The following is a 22,238-nucleotide window of genomic DNA, read 5'->3' as shown; positions in this document are numbered from 1 at the left end:
GACTTGAAACAGATTTCTAGCAGCAAGGCTGGGATTAAAGATGCATGTGACAACAGGCTTCAAGGAGAGGAAAAATCCACTCATAATAAAAAGGTCATCAAGCCTTAATTGTAAGAATGTCTCTGACTCTGAGAACATTTCTTTCCATCAAAAACCCCCACTAACACTCATGACTTAATGTCCTCATTTAAGAAATGGAAGACATTAAATTAAATTTTAATTTATATTCCACTTTTATGTCTGTTTTCATCGTCCCTCTGATGCAAACTGTGTGCCGAACAATATAAATCGTAGATCTCATTTCCACCCGACAACCTCATCAAACGAAAGGTGATGATGCAATCTTATTTCGAAGCCAAGAGAGAGTAATAAACACCAGTACTTTTCAGATGCACATTAAAAATAATCCTTTAGGACTTCCCTGGTGGTGCAGTGGTTAAGAATCTGCCTGCCAATGTAGGGGACAGGGGTTCGAGCCCTGGTCCGGGAAGATCCCACGTGCCGTGGAGCAACTAAGCCCGTGCACCACAACTACTGAGCCTGTGCTCTAGAGCCTGCAAGCCACAACTACTGAGCCCACGTGCTACAACTACTGAAGCCCACGAGCCTACAGCCCGTGCTCCACAACAAGAGAAGCCACTGCAATGAGAAGCCCGCACACCACAATGAAGAGTAGCCCCTGCTTGCTGCAACTAGAGAAAGCCCATGTGCAGCAATGAAGATCCAATGCAGCTGAAAATAAATAAATTAAATAAATTTTTTTAAAAAGTCCTTTAAATTTCTTTGAAAGTAGCATCATTATTTTAAGTTAGAGCACAATCACCGAATGGAAAAATAAACCCAACACAAATGAAATCTTATACTATTTTAGTATTTTCAGTGGAAAACAAAACAAGAATTGGGTTTCCTCTGGGTTTACAGTGGCCCATACAGTAAAAAGCCTTTTGTCAAGTGTTGATTCTCTCCTCATTAAGGAACTGCCTGAAACTGTATTCTTGGGTCAACTTACTTTTGCTTCTCCTAATTATATCTGTGTCTCAGAATCCACGACATGGATTTAAACAGACCCATGGTTAAATGTAAACAGATGTGGTGACCAGACAGTGCCCAGCTATTCGTTTGTCTATAAAGTGGCAAAAATTGAACCTTTAATTAATAGGACTTGATTCTACCTAAATCCCTAATATAACTATTAAAATGTAGTCCCTTTCAGTAAGATAAATGCCCAGATATTATTTTTAAAGATCCAACAATCAGTCCTCCACCAAGTCTCAATATCTTGTACCTTAATGATCTGTTTGTTTTGAGAACCAATAAAAAGCACTGTTTCAACCAGATTCTCATTTCCTAAGTATCCCTTCAATGCATAAGTAAAGCATCATTCCAGATGAGAACTCATTAGTCAATCTTGGTCTTGCCATAACTGGATATTCCTGCTTCTAATAAGGTTGGAAGAATACCACCTGGGTAACTTGCAACAACTTCCCGGTGCCCACATACTCCACTCTCTACATGCTGACAGTGCCTTTAAAGCCTCTGAGCAACATCAAAAACCTTATTATTTACTTATCGTGAAGCAAGTTCGCTTATCATCTAGAAAAGTTCTCGGAACCCTTCTTGTCTCTCTCCACCATCTCTCACCTTTCTGAAGACTTTAAATAGAAGCAAGGCCCTGGCAACGAAATAATTTATCACATGGTTCAAATTACATTTGTGCCCTGGTATGAGTTTACCTATTATCTTGCACACAGATCTAAATTATAACCAGAGAAGTAGGAATTACCCCCTTCCTATATACAAATGATGTTTTTAAAAGGTATACTTAAAAGCAGAATCTTTTGAAGTCACTATATAATACTGAAAAACAGTATACATGTATTGTTATAGTGATTCAGCTGTATTGAAGTTCATGTTATATTGCTTCTTCAGATCTCTTATATTAACATTTAACCACAAATACTCTTTGTCAGATGCTTCAGATGCCAAGCACTGTGCTTGTCTATAGACTAAAAAGATGATGAATTCATAGTCTCTATAGACCAAAATATAAATGGATTCAATACAGACCAAATGACGAAATTGGATGCCCACTCAGGGGACCATATCACAGACCCAGTGAGAAGAATGGGGTTCATCTTTTGGAGGAGATGTCTGAAATGATCCGATCAATCACAGCTTTCCTTCTTCTCTGCAATGATACACCAGTTGCCATGATCATTCCCAGAGCTCAGAATATGGAGCTCCGACACACTGTCCTTCAGCAGGCCATAGAGCTCGCCTTCTCGAAACACGTGGTAATAGCGCATAAAGGCACCAGATTCCAAAATGTCAGGCTGTTGTTCTTCGACAGAAATGGTGTCACCTGGGTTGGAATCTTTGGAATCAGCTGCAGAAATCCCCCTCCATATTTTACTAGCAGAAGGGGTACCCTCTTCTAAGTTACCTGCATCCGTACAATTCTCCCTGGTGTTGGTGCTACCCAGAAAATTCCCATCTCCATTTCTCCTCACGCCTCTTGGATGGTCTCCATTTAGGTGTTTGTGTGTGGCGGGCGCTCTCAGCCATTCCAGGTGTTTCTGAGAAGTCTCCACAAACACTTCCTCATCTAAATGTTGCTCTCCTGTCGAAAATGGCTCTGGATGATCTAAGTCGAAACTTGAGTGTCTTGAAGGCTGGGTGGATATCGCGCTATTGGCCCAACTTTCTGTGTTTTTCAAGGGTCTCATTTTTTCAATTTGCTTCCTCAGAGTTGATTCATCCAAAGATCTAGAGGAAAACCAGGAACGAAAAGATTTCCCCAGCGTGTTATAGAATCCGTTTTCTTCCTCGCCTTCCTTGGAAATATTTGCACAGCAGGTGCCAGCTAGAGCAGAGTCACGGTCCACGCTGCGGGACCGCCTCGAATCACAGCGCCCCTTAAAACAAACGGGACAGCGACACGCAGAGCAGGGAGGGGGGTAGGGATGGCTTCTTTCTGGATGCCCGCACTGCTTCTTTCTCCCAGGCTGGCTGGATTCCGAGAGGGGCTGGGAGCACAAGGCTTTGTTCCATGGAACAAGCACGTCTTGCTTCTCAAAGTGCCGGTTCTTCTGTTCCATGGCCCAAACATAAATCATCAGCTGGCCTCCAGGAACTAAGACCCTGGCCATTTCCTTTATTGCTCTGATTCTTCTTTGTTTTGTAGAAAAATGATGTATGACTGAAAAAGAAGAAACTAGATCTCAGTGGGTATATACACACGTAAACCTACACGTTTATAGGCTAGTATTTTCCATATAAAAATGATGCATCTTTTTTCCTAAATAAAGCCTTTTATTAGAATTATATCACAACTGTTTTCTGGGTGGAAGAATGGTAAAGAGAGAGGTATGCTTTCTTTTTTAAAATTTTATATTGGACATATATACACTACCAAACGTAAGGTAGATAGCTAGTGGGAAGCAGCCGCATAGCACAGGGAGATCAGCTCGGTGCTTTGTGACCGCCTGGAGGGGTGGGATAGGGAGGGTGGGAGGGAGGGAGATGCAAGAGGGAAGAGATATGGGGACATATGGATATGTATAACTGATTCACTTTGTTATGAAGCAGAAACTAACACACCATTGTAAAGCAATTATACTCCAATAAAGATGTAAAAAAATAAATAAAATAAAGTTCAAAAAAGAATTTTATATTGGAGTATGGTTGATCAACAATATTGTGTTCGTTTCAGGTGTACAGCAAAGTGATTATACATATACATGTATCTATTCTTTTTCAAATTCTTTTCCCATCTAGGTTATCTATTACAGAATGTTGAGCAGAGTTCCCTGTGCTATACAATAGGTCCTTGCCGGTCATCTATCTTAAAACATGGCAGCGTGTACATGTCAATCCCGAACTCCCTAACTATTCCTTCTCCCCACCCTTCCCCGCCCCGGTAACCAGAAGTACATTCTCTAAATCTGTGAGTCTGTTTCTGTTTTGTAAATAAGTTCATTTGTATCATTTTTAAAAAAAATTCTACACATAAGTGATATCACATATTTGTCTTTGACTGACTTCACTTAGTATGATGCACTTTTGACATGTAGTAATGATTGCTTATAGTTTATAATAATGTTAATATAATATGAAATTGTGTATACTTAAGAGAAAGCAGCTTATAGGTCATCATTTTACTTGCAGTCTTTGCAAAGTTAAAGTGAGAGTCAAGCAGGACTGCCTGTATCTAGTCTTAGGTGGGTTATTAGGCATATTTTTATCAAACAGTATATAGAAAGCACTGGTCTATTAGCTTCTAGAGTTTAATGACACTGTGTCAAGAGAAAACATCAAATTATTTTTCCACACATATGCCTATCACTTATCTCAGGTAGGAAATTTGCACTCAGGAAAGTCTGGACACTACTGCTCAGATATGAGTAGTGAGGGAACAGAGAAGATTAAACAGCTCCTGTAAGCTCAGCATAATCCAGACGTTAGTAATGGTTTCAGGCAAATACATCTCTTTAGTTTGCCTGCCACAGAGAGATAGTAAATGCCTAAAATGAGATGATTATATGGCTAAAGGTGTCAAAGGAAGATTATACGAGAGGCACACTTTGTATTGTTCCCAATCAGGTTTGCTCTCCTATCAGCAGTGCACAAACCCTTGTTTCTCTTACTGTACCATGCAGCAGTGTGAGAGGTATTAGGTTCAAATGCATTTAAAGAACAGGACACCACTGTATTTTGTCCTAGATCTACCAGTGACCAGCCTTATGATCTCTGACCAATTACTTTACTTCACTAGGTGTCAGGCTGTTCTCCCCAATCCCCATCGCCAAAGAAAGGGCCCTTTATAATGGTCAGTTTGAAAGCTTACACTTCTCGAAGTAGTGTCGTGGTCAATGAGCTAAAAGAGGGCAGAGAAGTCAGGACTGAGTAAGGCTTAGGACAGTACTAACGTTCACATCTATGACTACTCCTGGCCGTTAGTGTCCCCCATAACTTGCACCTCATTCGCTCTGGAACTTCCATGGGTGTGTTTTCTAAATGCAGGTGGTCCTCGTCATCTGTGGATTCTGTATCTGCAAATTTGCCTACTTGCTAAAATTGTCTTGTGACTTCAGAACTCAGTATGCTTAGCATTTTCGTAGTCATTCCTTGACATGCATAGAACAGCCAAAAAGTTGAGCCTCCCAAGGCACACGTTCCCAGCTGGGGTCCAGCGAGGAGATGCTCTGCCTTCCTGTCTCAGCTCTGGTGCTGTCAACAAGTGTCCTTTTCACAGTCTGTTTCGTGCCGTGTGTTTTCGCATTTTGGTGTTTTGTTGGTGGTCTCTCTGTTGACGATCCCTCACAGCCCTGCCCCAGCACCGGGTGGAAGTGCTGTCTAGGGTTCGTAAGCCGTAAGGCTGCGATGTGTCTTACAGAGAAAATATGTGAGTTAGATGAGCTCCTTTTGGGTGTTATAGTGCTGCTGGCATGAGTTCAAAAATAAGTCATCTTTAAACAGAAACACACATAAAACAAGATGAGGTGTTGATTAGTTGACAAAAGTATTGTGACCAGAGGCTTACAAGAACCTAATCCTATATTTCCCCTGGGAGCAATGGTTCAGTATTTGTTAATTCAGTGTTCATGGGACATTACAGAACATAACCACGGTGAATAATGAAAATTGACTGTATTCTTGTGTTTTGGCCATTAAACAAAAAACGCTATTAAACCAGGACTATTTTAATACAGTAATTTCTTTTTATCAGATTTATAGGTCTTCAACATTTCAGGATTCTTGGCTTCAGAAGTTGGTTTTTTATAAAAAAAATATTTATTTATGTATTTGGCTGTGCCGGGTCTTAGTTGCAGCATGCAGGATCTTTAGTTGCGGCATGTGGAATCTAGTTCCCCAGGGATCAAACCCGGGGCCCCTGCAGTGGGAGCGCCGAGTCTTAGCCACTGGACCACCAGGGAAGTCCCCAGAAGTTTTGTTTTTAAGGAAGAACATCTTTATATTTTTCATTCCTGAAATATTTGTTATGCGATAATCCATTTTAATACCATAATCTCACCCAGGAAATATCCGAATCTTTCATATTATATTTTATATTTATATTTAACATATAATACTAAGTAACTTTTAAGCCAAATGCTTTTGAAAAAGAAAAAAATTTACAAATGAAGTTTTCATTACATATAAAATGTATTATACATGCCTATGCATACATGTTCTATTAAGAAACATTGTAAATGTAACCCAAATGGGACCTAAACATATATTTATATGAATTTTATCAATGTCAGGAAACTGTGTTGAATTTTAAAGGATAAAAATGTCCCCTGTTGTTTAAAAATCATAATCACAACTTAAAGGCAAAAGTAGTACTCAGTATATGTATCCTGTAGGATAGGGTGTTGAATTGAACAAGTGGGTAAGTAGAATTCAATGACTGGACTCCAGAATCAGAAATTGCACAAGGTCATCTTTAAAGTCCTGTTATATCTTGGGATTTTATGATGTATTGTTATTTAATTTTTCAAGGGTGTTTGTCTCATCTAACTGGAAGCATTCAGAATCCGTGGGCTTAGCATAAAGCAGAATTGTTCAACCTCAGCATTGTTGGCATTTGTAAACAAGCTAGATGATTCTTTCTTGTGGGAGCTGGGGAGGCAGCAACTAGATGACAGCAGCACATACACATAACCAGTTGTGACAACCAAAAATGTCTCCAGACGTTGACAGGCATCGCCTGAGGGTGGGGGGCAGTGTAACCGCGAGTTGCGAACCACTGGCACGGATAGTTGGTTGACACTATTTCAAAAGATGAACAAATTTTTATAAAATTTTGGTCATACTATACTTTTTTTTAACATCTTTATTGGAGTATGATTGCTTTACAATGGTGTGTTAGTTTCTGCTGCATAACAAAGTGAATCAGCTCTCCAGACACATGTCATACTATTCTAAAAGTAAGCAGAAAGACTGTTTCTTTTTGTAATCTGTGAGTAAAACATAAGGAATGTATAATTAGGTATGATGTGTACTGTCTCATTATTAAATGACATGGAAAACTATATATTTAAAACTATATTTCTTCATGTTAAGCAAGAAATGCCAACATACAGAATTCTAAATAGCGAAGTAAATATATATGGACATAGGAGAGATGGTTTATTGAAAGTTCTCATAATATAGTTCTAAATGTAAAATCTAATTGGAAATTGACTGCACCACGTTAATTCATAGTTACAGTTCATAAAAACACACGCTGGGTTTCCACCCAAGGAAGCATTTTTCATTGGAAGATGGCAACCAGGTGTGCTCCATTTCCTCTGTGGGCAGGAGACTTAAACTGAAAGAAAAGAAAGACTTAACCATGTACAACATGGAGCATTTCCCCAAAGTAAGAAAGTTGGTCAGTAACCCCACGCCTGCAACAGTGGTTCAGCAGCACAGGCTCTTTGTAGGTAGCCAGCTGTATAGACTCTACAACTAAAGTAAACAATAGAAGAGCAAAAAAATACACTTCTCTGACCTCCCTCCAATTTCTGGTTCTTTAGGTGGCATGACCAAACCAAAAATTCTTCCTACTAAAGATTCAGAGCATTGTATAGTGTTGCTTGGTTCAACAAGAATCCCTTCTCTTAATGCTTAAAACCAAATGGACTTAACAGTTTCAAACTGTTAAGCAAAGAAGTAGGGCTGTCAAAGAGCAGGTTTCCATGGCAACCACCTCCTGCCAGTCCTAACTAGTTCCAAGGTTATGGCATCCAAGCCGGCATCCCCTCACTATGCAAAGATACAGGCCCCAGCTAATGGTGGAAATACCGATTTCTCATCTAGTCCAGGACGGAGCAAACAGTCTTATTCCATATGTTTATCTGCAGTCAGTTTTATATAGATTCACCTTGCTTTGATAAAGCTTGTTATATTCAAATACGTGAATTTTTTTTAAGTGTGTTGGAGGAAATAATTTGCCCTGCAAAAGATTTTTCACTTTGGGAAAGGATTTGCCACGAGATTTCCTTAAATAACATGATTCCCCAGCATACTTAAACATGACTAACACACTAAGTTTCAGGACTATATGTATTGAGTAAAATGACCCTTACCTGTGTATATTTCAAGCATGGATTTTTGCTGTTTCTTTTCATTTTGGCATGTATATCTTATGAGCACACTTGTTGGGGGAATATGAGGAATATATTCCCTAGATTTATGAACAGTCTCTGGCAGTAAGAGAGCAGAGTGGCACTATAAAAGCAATGCAATCTGGGACCAGGTGGGACCATCTTCCCCAGCGACTTTTGTACAGTGAGTGGCAGGTTGGTGACACATCCTTCCAGTGACATTCAGTGCCTTAGTCCCACAATATTCTGCTAATAAAGGGCACACCTGTGGCCTGGAAAAGGTAATATGACTTCTAAAGATCTACTTCACGTTGAAAGAATCTGGCTTCATTTCAATAGAACAAAGTACTATTTTCAATGAGTACAATTCCTCCAATACTTTCTTACTCGTAAGTGAAAGAAATTGGAATGAGTCATCAAAAAGAAGAAAACAACAGTTTGAGGGTTGAACTAGTAAAAACAATCATATGTACCACCATAAGTATATTTGAACTTAGTTAAATAGTTCAGTTGCAATATTTTTAAAAATTAGATAAAATGAATTACATAGATCTTTCTACAAAGAATAGATGTTGAGTTGTGAGAGCAGCCTCAACCAGGTAACGTTATTCTCATGGTGAAGAGTGAATGCGTGACGGGGCTGCCTTACCTCCTATGGAGATGATGGCGTCGAAGCCCTGATCCCTAAAGGGGAGATTAAGGTTGTCACATACCATGACTTCACATCCTCTACTCCGGGCAATCTCTACCAATGGCGCACAGTAGTCACAGCCCAGGGTATGTACCTGGCTGTTCACTTTAAGATACTTTCCAGTTCCACAACCTGTAAGAGAAAAACCTGTGTTACACGCTATCCTTAATGGAAAGTGGAACATTGTAGGTTACTTTGTCTTATCACAGGGAATAGAAAGAACTTGATACAGGCAAACCTCGGAGATGCTGCGGGTTCCATTCCAGACCATTGCAATAAAGCGAATGTCACAATGAAGCGAGTCACATGACTCTTTTGGCTTCTCAGTGCATTTAAAAGTTACATTTACACTATACTGTGGTCTGTTCAGTGTCCAACGGCATTATGTCTACAAAAACAATGTACATACCTTAATTTTAAAACAGTGTATTGCTAAAAAATGTTAACCATCATCTGAGCCTTCAGCAAGTCATAATGTTTTTGCTGGTGGAGGGTTTGAAATACTGTGAGAATTACCAAAATGTGACACAGAGACGCGAAGTGAGCAAATGGTATTGGAAAAATAGCACCAATAGACTGGCTCAGTGCAGGGTTGCCACAAACCTTTAGTTGGTACAAAACACAATACCGAATCTGGGAAGTGCAATAAAATGAGGTCTGCCTGTATTAACTAACCAAGACAGAACACAACATGGATTGAAGGTACACACAAAAACAAAAAGAAAAGCCTTCAGGGAGCACATACATGTTTTTATATAGGAGATAAGAGGAAACGAAAATGGGAAAAAGAAATATTATTTATTGTATATTTAATGAGGTCATGTCCATAGGGCTTTCTTAACAGGATAGCACAATCAAGAAATGTCAGCTGGCCTCCAGCAGAGAATAATAGTTCCCTAGGATCCTAGTGACAAGGTCCAGTCTCTTTACAAAAGTTACCTTCACACACATATTTCATTATGTTTAGGTCTACATGTTCTGGGCATTTATTCTTGTGTTATCTTGCCAAACCTTCATCACTTGCTGGCTATATAAAACAGACTACTGTCAACAACTTTTCAATGGGTATAGATAAAATAACTTACACAATAAAACAGGCCTTTCAAAAATTTAAAATTTGAATGAAAAAAGGATTTCAGCGTCTTTTTATCCAATCTGTTGTCAGTGCTAGGTTTTAAATGATCTCTATTAACTCTGAATACAACTCTGACAAAGAACTATTTTTTCTTAAATAGACCATTTAAAAAAAAATATTTATTTGTTTACTTGGCTGCACCGGGTCTTAGTTGTGGCACACGGGATCTTTAGTTGCGTCATGCAGGATCTAGTTCCCTGACCAGGGATTGAACGCGGGCCCCCTGCGTTGGGAGCTCGGAGTCTTTACCACTGGACCACCAGGAAAGTCCCTTAAATAGACCATTTTTGACATTCACTTTCTGGTGGCAGAGACCCAAGTAAGTAATTCAAGATTTACACAGCCCAAAGATTTAGATCAGTCAGATCTCACAGATATTATGGTGAAGAAGGTAGTAACATAAAGGAATAATCATCTTGAAACAAAGCCTTCTGTGATCTAGTACCTAGTATTTTATTCTACCACAGACATATCATCTATTTATTTTTTCAGAAATATTTAAAGATGTCATTAGAGTTGATATCCCTACTGCTGGCATTAGCTCTAAATTTTTTTGCCTGAAAAATATCTACCACTATTCAAAGATGATTAGTTTGCTGCTTTAGAAATACATCTCAACACTCTTTGATAACTCCTCCTTAATAGGTGCTATTCAAAATTATGAGACACTAAAAGCAGAATTAAAATTCATTGATGCCAGCTGAGACAGTGGAGAGCTTGTGAATAAAAAATAAGATTTCCAGCTTCATTATTTCAATGTAAATGATTGAGGTCTTGGAAATATTTTAGATCTCGTAGCCACTGTTTCTAAGAATGCTTTTGCAAAAAAGGATCCAATATTTGAGGGCAATCATGGGGAAGATATAATTCACAAAGTATTTTAAAATTGAAATCCCGAACATTTCAAAGACGATGCTCATATTTTAAGAAAAATCATCTTGTAAATTTTTTTGCTGTTTTGAACTGGCTCAGGGGATACATTTAGAGAAATGAAAGGGAAAATTACTTCAAAGATACTAATAAAAACAGGTTCATAGAACATTGGAGCTAGAGGGACTTGTTCAGAGAGCATATGGTAACAATGAGGAAACTGAGGTCTTTTCAGATTTCATCATCTCCTGAAACGTTCCCAGTGCCCCTGATACCTTTGATATCCTGTATTTGTTTCTCTCTCTTTTTTTTTATTTGCAGCCATGCCGCGAGGCTTGTGGGATCTCAGTTCCCCGACTAGGGACTGAACCCGGGGCCACGGCAGTGAAAGCACCGAGTCCTAACCACTGGACTGCCAGGGAAGTCCCCTGTATTCATTTCTAATGGCATTCATTTTTAAGGATAGTAATGGAACTCCTGAATATGATGCAATTATCCATTTTCAAAGTGCAGACACCGAGATGCTAGAGAGGGGAGATTTTATCCTAATGAGGAAATCAAGAATACTGCCAAGGCTAGTCCCTCATTATCTTAAACATGCAAGAAATAAATCAGAACATTTTTGGTACTGCAGCTCCTGTACACAACAGTCATGCTCCTTTACAAAATCTCAGTGATAACCTTCTGTAGTTCTGCAGAGATACCGTAGCAAGTGTCTGCATTGCTTCTTTTCTCCTCTATTTTGTATTCTGCACCTCACTACAACTAAGGAAGAAAACAGATAATTGCCTCAATTCAACAAGATATTTTGGCCCATGGTGGGCGAGTATTTGCTAGAAATAATTAATCTGAATGTTCCCTCTGAAGTTTGCAGAAAGAACTACATTTTATAAATTAAGAGTTTTTTGCTAAGACCTTATCTGAAAGAGAATTCTCTTTTGCTATGGGAAAAGGAAGAATATAGCCTATTTACTTCTCCTTTTATGTACATCTTTTGAAGTCAGAGATGAGGCAATATGTTTTATTCTGCAGGCCTGGTGCCTGCCCTTTAGTAGGAGCTCTAAATGTTTATTGACTCAGAGAAGGAATGGTAATTAGAGAATAACTTAGCAAATGAAGTCTGACCATAGTCTATGGGAATAAATAATTGAGAGTTAAAAGGCAAGAAGAATTTTAATTCTTGAAAAATTAATTTGAGTTATGTATACAAAAATAAACATTTCAATACTATTAGGATAGTTGTCTCTGATGTCACGTAAAAAGGTCACCTTGCTCAAAAAAGAATCTAGTTCTAGTCTTTATTCTGCTTCCTAAACTAATCCAAGTAAAGCCCTCAAACCACAGAACACCTTCCATGTATCATCTTCTTTTTTTTTTAAATGTTACAGTCCATTTTTATTCATAATTGATTAGTTTAATACTTGCTTGAATTGAGAGAAATATGGATTTTATATATATATAGGGATAAGGTTATAATAAAATGGTTTGGTTAACCAAATGTGGTTCAGTTTTATTTTTTATTTTATTTTATTTTATTTTATTTTATTTTATTTTTTTGCGGTACGCGGGCCTCTCACTGTTGTGGCCTCTCCCGTTGCGGAGCACAGGCTCCGGACGCGCAGGCTCAGCGGCCATGGCTCACGGGCCCAGCCGCTCCGCGGCACGTGGGATCTTCCCAGACCGGGGCATGAACCCGTGTCCCCCGCATCGGCAGGCGGACTCTCAACCACTGCGCCACCAGAGAAGCCCATTTTATTTCATTAAAAAAATTTTTTTTTGGAGTACAGTTGATTTACAATGTTGTGTTACTTTCTGCTGCACAGCAAAGTGAATTAGTTATACATATACATATATCCACTCTTTTTTTTTTAGATTCTTTTCCCTTATGGGCCATTACAGAGTATTGAGTAGAGTTCTCTGTGCTATAGAGCAGGGTCTTACTATTCATCTATTTTATATATAGTAATGTGTATATGTCAGTCCCAAACTCCCAGTTTATCCCTGGCATGCACCATCTTCTAATGGCCTTAAATTACTAGCCCATTTCAGGAAAAGGTATTGCCTTAATTGCAAAGATCGCAGGATTTCCTGAGGGTCCTTTGCATTTCTGCTGTCTTTGAATCATCAACGCTCTTTATATTTAAACTACAGTTCCTGCTCACTTCATTCCTGATACCTGCCCTGAAGAGTTAGGTTCCATCAGGAGCCATTATCACACATCTCAGCAGATCAGCTGGGAGTGGGGTGATGAGCTTAATAAAATTTAGCCAATAAAACAATCGCACCACTAAAATAGCGAAGCAGCTAGATAATTCCTGTATGGGCAACTGGAACCCGATTACCTCTGCCTGTTTTTTACCTATGCAAAGTTTTATTAGTCAGTAATTATAAATTGCTAATCTAATAACCAGTCAGATTAAACTGTTGATGATTTTACCTAAGTGGAAAACCTAGAAAGAAAAAATATTTCCTTTTGGAGATAGTCACATTGTTCTACTTCCTTTTTTTTCTACTAATCCCTTTGGGCTTCTTTCTTTCCTTTTCATTGATTTCTTCTTCATTTCAATTTTATTTTAAAACTTGTCTTTCACTGTATAATCAAAATATTCTTATTTACTTATTGAGTGGTAAAAAGTGTAAAGAGTACAAAAATCAAAAGATACAAATGGATAAAATAATATTTACTAGATATATTTATTGATTTGCACAGCGGTACTTAAAGAATATTATTTGTGCCATAATTTGTAGTAGCAAAATGTAGCAAACAACATACATATCTGTTGGTATGGTGTTATCAGCATAGAAGGCTATGCAGCTTTTAATAGTTAGCAGCTCTATGAGAACAGACACGGAGTGAACTCAGTATATTAAAAGAAACGAGCTAGGTGTATAGCATTTTGTGTAACATACTAATCTGTGTAATTGAAAAAGGGGAATCCACCCATGCACACACTTATATGCACAAATATGCTTATATTTATGTGAAATACCTCAAGAAGGTTATACAAGAAGCTAAGAGCATGGTGCCTCTGATGAGGGTTACTTGGTGCTGGAAGACTGGGATGAGAGAATATTTTTCACTGTACATTTTTTTTTGTACCTTGTTGTTAAGCCATTTAAATGGATTACCTATCAGAAATATTTTAGGGGCTCCCCTGGTGGCGCAGTGGTTGAGAGTCCGCCTGCCGATGCAGGGGACACGGGTTCGTGCCCCCGTCTGGGAAGATCCCACATGCCGCGGAGCAGCGGCTGGGCCCGTGAGCCATGGCCGCTGAGCCTGCGCGTCCGGAGCCTGTGCTCCGCAATGGGAGAGGCCACAACAGTGAGAGGCCCGCGTACCGCAAAAAAAAAAAAAAATTTTAGGCAATTTGTATTCCCCCCATTTTTGAACTGTTTGTTCATATGGTTTCATCATTTTGCAGGGGGGGTTGTTGGTCTTTTTCATACTGACTTTGAAGAAGGCTCCACGGAGTAAGAAAATTGTCTATTTTTCTATCAGATATATTGCAGATATTTTTACCTAGTTTGTTTTTGGTTTTTTACTTCATTTATATATTTGTCTAGAAATTTGCCTTGTAGAACCTTTTAAATTTTATGTTGTCAAAAATACCAGTGCAATTAATCCTCATTACTCACAGACTCTGTATCTGCCTCTTCACCTAATTGCTAAAATTTATTTGCAGGGCCCAAGTCTGTACTGGCAGTGCATGCGTGTAAAGCTTTAAACAGAAACACACGTGAAACAAGGTTAGGTATTGATCAGTTGACAAAAATATTGTGACCACAGGCTCCTAGGAACCTAATCCAGTATTTCCCCTAGGGCAATAACTCAGTATTCACTAATTCAGGGTTCACGGAAACTTTATAGAACCTAACTACTGTGGATAATGACAATCAACTGTATTTTATTTTATGACTTCTCCCTTTTTTTGTGTCATACATTGAGAGGCCTTTTGCTTTTGAGAATTTTTTTTTAATTATATAGTCATCATCTAGTCCTTTAATGAATTCATTTTCTTATACTTAAATCTTTGCTCCATTTGGAATTTTTGGTGTAAGGTATGAGAAAGTAGCATATATATTCTGTTGTCCCCAAACCTTTTCCTCCCAGCTGATTTAAGATTCTGGTACTTTGCTTATATTATGAGTGGTAAGAGTTCCAAACTTACTGCATTTTATGAAACCAGATTTTTTTTTAAAGTTGACATGATAGAGATGTTTTTAAAGACTCTCCACTTCTACGTGACATGTACCCCTTCCCCAAATTCTACCCTGCTCGCACCATCTTTAACAAGCCAAAAGCCCTGGGCACATCTGTTTCTCTTACCAAAATTTAGAGTGAATGTCAAATTAGACGGAACTTGTAACTGTAGACTTACGATTCTTACGGTGCCGTATGCATGTAATTGCTAGAAAGCAGTTTTAAGTGGGCATGCTCCAAATAGGAATCCTACCATGTCTTAAAACTTAATCTTAGATCTCCTGGGCTGTGATTTACCACTTCTAGATTCCAAAAGATACTGAGCCAAAGTCCTCCAAGCAAATCATTATGTGCTTGATTATGAAGATATGATCTAATTAAAGATATGCTCTAATAATAAGAATAGTTAAGGGAAAGGATCCATGAGATTCATAAGAGGTTACAGGACCTCTTCTATAATCTCACAATTCTGGCTCTTCTGTAGAAGGCGTGAGAGCTACTCAGCGTAACCCGCCAAAACACTGTATTCACGAATGTGAATGTCTCTAAGTTAATTATTTTTTTAAATCATTCAGTGTTTTTTAAAGTATTTTTAAAATTAATTAATTTATTTTTTGGCTGTGTTGGGTCTTCGTTGCTGCGTGAGGGCTTTCTCTAGTTGCGGCGAGCGGGGGCTACTCTTCGTTGCGGTGCGCGGGCTTCTCATCGCGGTGGCTTCTCTTGTTGCAGAGCACAGGCTTTAGGTGCACGGGCTTCAGTACTTGTGGCACGTGGGCTCAGTAGTTGTGGCTTGCGGGCTGTAGCGCGCAGGCTCAGTAGCTGTGGCGCACGGGCTTAGTTGCTCCGCGGCATGTGGGACTTCCCGGACCAGGGCTCGAACCCGTGTCCCCTGCACTGGCAGGCGGATTCTTAACCACTGCGCCACCAGGGAAGTCCACTCTGAATTTAAAATGGTCAGTTTCACAAGCGGCCATTTCAATCCTGATTTATTCAAGCAACGTCAGGTTGATTTTTGTGGGAGGACGTGCACGAAGGCTCTGAAAAAATTGCCACTGTCTATATGTTGATTTGAGGGGCTTTTCTACTTTCTGGCTTGACTGTATGAATTTCTGCTATCAAGTGAATATTCCAGGTGCTGACATGCCAAGGACACAATTTCAGACTTCTGGTTAGAACAGAAATGAAAAGTGAATCTGAAAAGGAAAGGCATGACGGAATATATTTCAGATTACGTGGCACCGCCCCAGGTTACCTATGTCAGCGATGAGGCTGCCAGGCTTCTGGTCCTGGAGGAACTGGCGGACACGAGGCCAGGCTTTGCTCTGCAAGTCGCTGAAGTAAGGAGCGGTGCTCTCATACACATCGTGCACATGCTGCTTCTCCAGCTGGGCGGCTGCATGATCCATCCTGGGGAAAACAGGTCCACGCCAAGGAATGCAGTTCAGAGTAGGCACCAGAGATAGCTGATGGGGATGCAGATTTCCTAAAACTGGGAACTTACAACTGCCAAGATTGTGTCGCTTTTATACTTCTGTTTTTCTGGCCATGCCACGCGGCATGTGGGATCTTAGTTCCCTGACCAGGGATCAGAACCACAGCCCCTGCACTGGAAGCACGGAGCCTTAACCAGTGGACCACCAGGGAAGTCCCTGTTTTTATACTTTCTTATAAGCTGCAAAGAACACAGCCTTCACTGGAACCTCACCAGAGTTGTCAAAAGGCTAGCAAATGCATCCTTCTTACCTGCACATCTTCAGAAAACAGTCATTTGGGAATGAGCTAATTATAGTATGTTTCTCTGAAAGATCAATTCTTTCAGAGAAAGGTTCACTTTGGATAAAATCGTTCTATCGGATGCTAAATAGATTTTAAAATTGCATAGCATGTCACTCAGCACTCCAATCCAATCACAAAGCCCGATTGATTCTACCTTTTTAATTTTTTTGGATTCCAACCATTTCTCTATATCCTACTGATTCTGTTTTAGAAAAGGTCCTCATTTCTTGCTGAATTGCTTCAACAGGCTGTAAACAGTTTTGTTTGTTTGTTTGTTTGCCCTTCAATCCCTTTCCTTCAATTATGCCACAATTGTTTTTCTACAACATAAGTCTTACTGTGTTGCTTCCTATCTTAGACTTCTTCAAAGGCATTTTATAGCTTGTCTGATCAAGTTCAGGTATTTCAGGGGGCATACAAGGTTCTTTTTGATCCGGCCTCCATTTTCCTCTTGAAGCCATTTCTCACTGCCCTTCCCCAGCATCAGATGCACCTGTAATACTCAGTGATCGTGGCTTCTCAGGCATGACACAGCCCATGTCATCCAGGGGCTGGACGGGTGCTGTGCGTTACCAGGAGAACTCCTGTTCATCCTTGGCATAGGCATTGCCTCCTCCAGGAAGACTTCCCTGACTTCTATGCAGGATAAGGGCAATCAGAAAGGAGTGGGCAGAGTACAAGAGCAGCTCTTAGAGACCTCTGCTTATTTGGGGTTTGATCTTTTAATTATTGTGACATGTGAGTGAGGAGTAGTATCCCAGGGAAGGGCTCAGAATGTGGCTTTTTACCAATCAATATGAAAGTATTTTTAATCTCTGAAGAACCCATTTGACCCTACTCGTGCGTACCAGCTAGCTCAGTCCTGCCCCTTGTACTCCTGTTGCATCCCATGCATCCTCTACAGATTACCAAGGGCCGTAACAGTCTGTTAGATACTTTTCTCTAGCACTGGCTGGAAGATCCTAGGTAATGAGGACTTATCTTACTTAACGCTGAATCCTCAGTAGTTAGCACACAGCAGACCTTCAAAAAATGAACAAACAAGCAAGCAAACAAGCAGAATGGACTCTGAGTACAGAGGGTAACATTGGCTTTGGTAGAAGAGAGTAACCTGGGGAGTGTGGGAAGAGAGGGGACCCTACACCCACAAGCTTGTAGATGGGAATATGGTAAGAGAAGGTATTGTCCTTGCACAGCCTCTGTGTTCCCTCCATACGCCCACCCCCTCATTACTCCCAGTCTAGGAAGTAGGAAGCACTTGGGTAAGATGGCATCTGACTAGTTACTCCACTGTAAAGTGCCTACCCCTCCGCCACCCCTCCCCAGCTTTCTATTTAAGAAATATGAGAGATACTTTGAGACCATGTAAATATCCTATTTCTCTTCATCTCACTCACCACTTTTAGCATACAATCCATTGATGCCTCTTTCTAATTGAAGTATAGTTGATTTAAAATATTGTATTAGCTTCAGGTGTACAACATAGTGATTCAATATTTTTATAGATTATACTCCATTTAAAGTTATTACAAAGTAATGACTGTATTTCCCTGTGCTGTACAATGTAAACTTGTTGCGTATCTATTTTATACGTAGTAGCTTATATCTCTTAATTCCATAACCCTCTTTTGCCCCTCCCCTTTCCCCCACTGGTAACCACTAGTTTGCTCTCTATATCTGTGAGTCTGTTTCTGTTTTGTTACATACATTCATTTGTTTTATTTTTTAGATTCCACATGTAAGTGAAATCATATGGTGTTTGTCTTTCTCTTTCTGACTTATGTCACTAAGCATAATATTCTCTAGGTCCATCCACGTTGCTGCAAATGGCAGAATTTCATTCTTTTTTTATGGCTGAGTGATACTATCACCAAATGATAATATTCTAATTCCATCATTCCCTCAACTGTGAGGAAGAGCGTTTCAGGATTTACTCTTAAAACAAACTAGCAGTAGGTTATCCCTAATTACCACGGACCTGCCCACAGTCCCTGCAAAAAATCTGGCAAACTCCTGACAGAGTACAAATCTCATTTGTGATGTCTGACAAAACTTCCACCCAAACTGAAACAGCTTATGTTGCACCCTCAACTAGAATTTACAAAGTAAACATATGGCTGGCTATAACTGCCTACACTTGAGAAAAACCCAAACACTGAGCGCTCTTCTCTTTAATCAAAATCTCAGTAGACTTAAGTCTGTTTAAAACTTTCCCCCCTCAAGGAATCAATCAGGCAATACAGTCTTGAGAACCGTAAAACAAACAAATTTTAATACTTTATTGCACTTGCCAATGTTAAGTGGCAATCAACATAAACTCGATTCCCCTCCATCTGGCTCCAACTACAAGCTCAGAATCTGTAGTATCTGAACAACACCCCATGGAGACCTTTCTCTAAGTCTTCCCCCCAAGTTGCCCTCCTTCTACTATAAACAAGTAGCCTCAAAGAGCTATTATAAAGTGTGTGAACAATATAAATCCATTTTGTTTATTTTACACTTAAGATTATATTCTGCAGAATATATAGCTGACCATGAAATTGACTTGTAGAGTTGGGGCCATCTAATAGGACATTTTCAACAGTCTGTGGGTTTAAATTTCCTGCAGTATACACATATGCAAATTCCTTGTGAATCCGGTAATATGACTAAGCTAGTAAGACTAGTGCTAAAGTAGTAACATAGGGTTCAAGCTGGAGCTAGGCAGGTAGGGTTTGGTTTAGCCAGGCGTCTTAATCTGTGTGCTGACAAATTCCAGGCCTTGGAGCTGATGCCTTGTTGGTGAGTCATGAAAGAAGAGAAAGTAATTTGAAAGGGAGAAGTCAGAACGTAATGCACCAAAAACTTGAAGAACTATTTTGGACTTTAAGTGCAATGGAAAGTGGTTCCTTGGAAAACAGGAAAGAGGAGAGAACGTGACAGGAAGTTAATAGGAGAGGTCAGTGGCTTGGTGTGTTTTCCATGGAGAGAGGAGCAAAGAGAGAAACGTCAGCATTCTTGCTTCTAGCCACAGGGTGGTCAGCAACAGGTCACAGATGTTTGTTTTTCCTGTTCTGGGCATGTAACTAGGATAACACTTGTCTACCCAGCTTGATTCAGGCAAAGCCGTGGGGCTTGCTTTGACCATTACATGTGATCAGAGAAGATGTGAATCACTTCTGGGCAGAAGCTCTATGAGCCAGTGTGTGTCTCTGTGATCGTGGAAACATCAGCCCAGGTCCCTGAGTGACTCCCCTTTATGGATGGACAGTGTACATGTTTTAAGCCAAAAACAAGGGAACAAACAGCTCATCATAAAGGATCTTGATTATCTATCTAGATAATGAAAAAGTAAAAACTATTAATCATATTCTGTTAGAAGATAACTTGTTACCATGTGAGTTTGTCCTGTCTTTTCTTTATAAATACTAATACTTTTTACTGTAGATAGAACAAAATTGGGAGAAAACAGAATACGGTTCTATATCCCACTTTTTTAAACTTAATTTAATATTGTGAGCCAGGGAAGGAAAGGAGAGAGGCAGGGAGAAAGGACAGTAATATCTGTGGACCTGAAAGCGTGAAGGCATCAAGGTATTGCTGGAAGCGGTTTCTGTCAACTTGTGTGTGTGTGTATTTAACAGTAAGACATCAGTTTGAAAAAGAAGAGAATCTGTCAACGGTAGTAGTGAAAAATAACTTTGCAGATCTAAGATTCGAGGGAATACTTAATCTCTCCCCAAGCCTGAGCCCAAGCACTTATGACCATTATTTACAATCCCAGACATTTCAGAGATTAAATACTTTTTAAAATTTCTGCTTACCCACTCTTCCTTTGAGGAACTGCACCTCTCTTTGGACTTCGAGTGATGCTGGAGCCTGCCAGTCACGTAGGACAGGGGTGGACACATGACCTAATCTAGGACAATCATTCTCTCTCCCCTGGGAAACTGACAAGAGGTAGTTGAAGTCAGATCACTAAAGAAATATCGTCCAGTTTCTCCTAAGTCTTACCTTTCCTGAGGTTTGGTTTGCAGCTCTTCTGTTCTATCAGCTACTTAGTATACTCCCAACAAATCCCTCCTCGTTTGTTTTGATGTTTGCAGGCAAAGCACTTTATTTCAGACTTGAATTCATCTTCACGGTCACCACGTGGACGTCAGGGGGTGTCACAGTGGAAGAGATGCGCTGTGGCCACCAGAGTCCCAAGAGGACTTGCCACACATAGATGAAAGGACTCCTGTTGGAGCCCTCTGGCAACAGAACATGGTGGGATGCAATGTCCTATTGGAACCAATGCTGGACTAAGAGAAGATCAGAGCCGTTGTCATAGTGCGGCCATCTTTGCCACCTGTCCGTCTTTCTTTTCTGTGCTGCCAGAGCCTAGTATCTGAGCTGTTCTTACGGCTTTCTAGTTGGTCTCTCTGTCCCCCTTGCCTTCCTCCCACTTCTCACACCCGTCAACCTCTAATATATCCGTAATGCTGGGAGGTTGCAATACTCCTTTTCAATCACTATTCACTTGGTGGAGACACCATACGCTCCTATAGTAAAAGGCAACTGCAAAGACCACGTTGCATATGTGCTATTCTTAGCCTGATGGCTGTAACTTGTAATTTCCCTCCATGAACCCAGGAAAAGCAGTTTAGAACCTCTAGTTCATGCCGATGCTGGATAATTTTCCTATAATGTGCATTTGATAATCTCCCCTCTCTGTTGAAAACCCTTCAGGAGACCTCTATGAGATGAAGCTTTCACTCCTCCATCTGGCATTCAAAAACCTCCATGACCTGGTCCCAGTCCAGCTTTCCAGCCAGGTCCTGTAACTTCCACAGCTCAAATTCTCAGCTCTACCCAAAGACCTCTACTCACCTTTCCCTGAGTGGGGCTTGTTTATAGCTCATCGTTCAGGTCTTTGCTGAAGCCAGCAGGCTGTTCTTTCTCATCTGAAATGCTTCCCTTCCAAAATCTTACCTTCAAAGTCTAGCTCAGCCTCTTTCTCCTCCGTAAAGACTTTAAGGATAGCTATCCATAAAAGTAATAATTTCTCTCCGTATTTCTATATACTGCATATTTATTGTCACTATCACTCTTAGAGCATTTCTCCTGATACTGTCTTGAACTCTCAACTTTGTATATGTTCCCAACTAGATTAGAAGCTCCTGGAGGGCAGAACTGAAATTTGATCTTTCTTTTATATATATCATAGTGCCTTCACTCAATAATTAACTGTAGAACTAATGAATCAGTGAGCTGTTTCCTTAGCTCCCTATGCAAGACAACAGTGCTTTCCTCCAGATAAACTGGCCCTCAGATATTCGGTCATAAATCATTAATCCCCTGGTAGGAGTCAAGAGGCACTCAGGAAGCAGGGCTAAGACGGAGCTTTCCCGGTTGTGTTTTGTGTTTCATAATTTCCTTCCCTTGCAGAGGCCTGTTTCAGAGATATACCCTAGACACACAATAGTCACATTTTTATAACTAAAAACAAAT

General features: G+C 39.9%; 1 protein-coding gene and 1 long non-coding RNA gene across 2 annotated transcripts in view; one reads left to right on the top strand and one right to left on the bottom strand.

The window, feature by feature from the left end:
* The window catches only part of LOC307179738, a 143,909-nt gene that overhangs the window by 34,666 nt on the left and 87,005 nt on the right, over positions 1–22,238 (top strand). The window lies entirely within an intron of this gene.
* TRMT9B (tRNA methyltransferase 9B (putative)) lies at positions 1,976–20,628 on the bottom strand. Its single transcript, XM_079909284.1, has 4 exons — positions 20,570–20,628; positions 16,243–16,397; positions 8,743–8,916; positions 1,976–3,199 (listed from the first exon to the last, which is right to left on the bottom strand). Exons 2-4 carry the CDS (start codon positions 16,394–16,396, stop codon positions 2,166–2,168), a joined length of 1,362 nt encoding a protein of 453 aa, XP_079765410.1. The 5' UTR covers position 16,397; positions 20,570–20,628; the 3' UTR covers positions 1,976–2,165.

This window comes from Stenella coeruleoalba (assembly GCF_951394435.1).
Source record: "Stenella coeruleoalba genome assembly, chromosome: 21".
Classification (NCBI taxonomy): Eukaryota; Metazoa; Chordata; class Mammalia; order Artiodactyla; family Delphinidae; genus Stenella; species Stenella coeruleoalba.
This window is presented reverse-complemented; position numbering and strand designations above follow the sequence as displayed.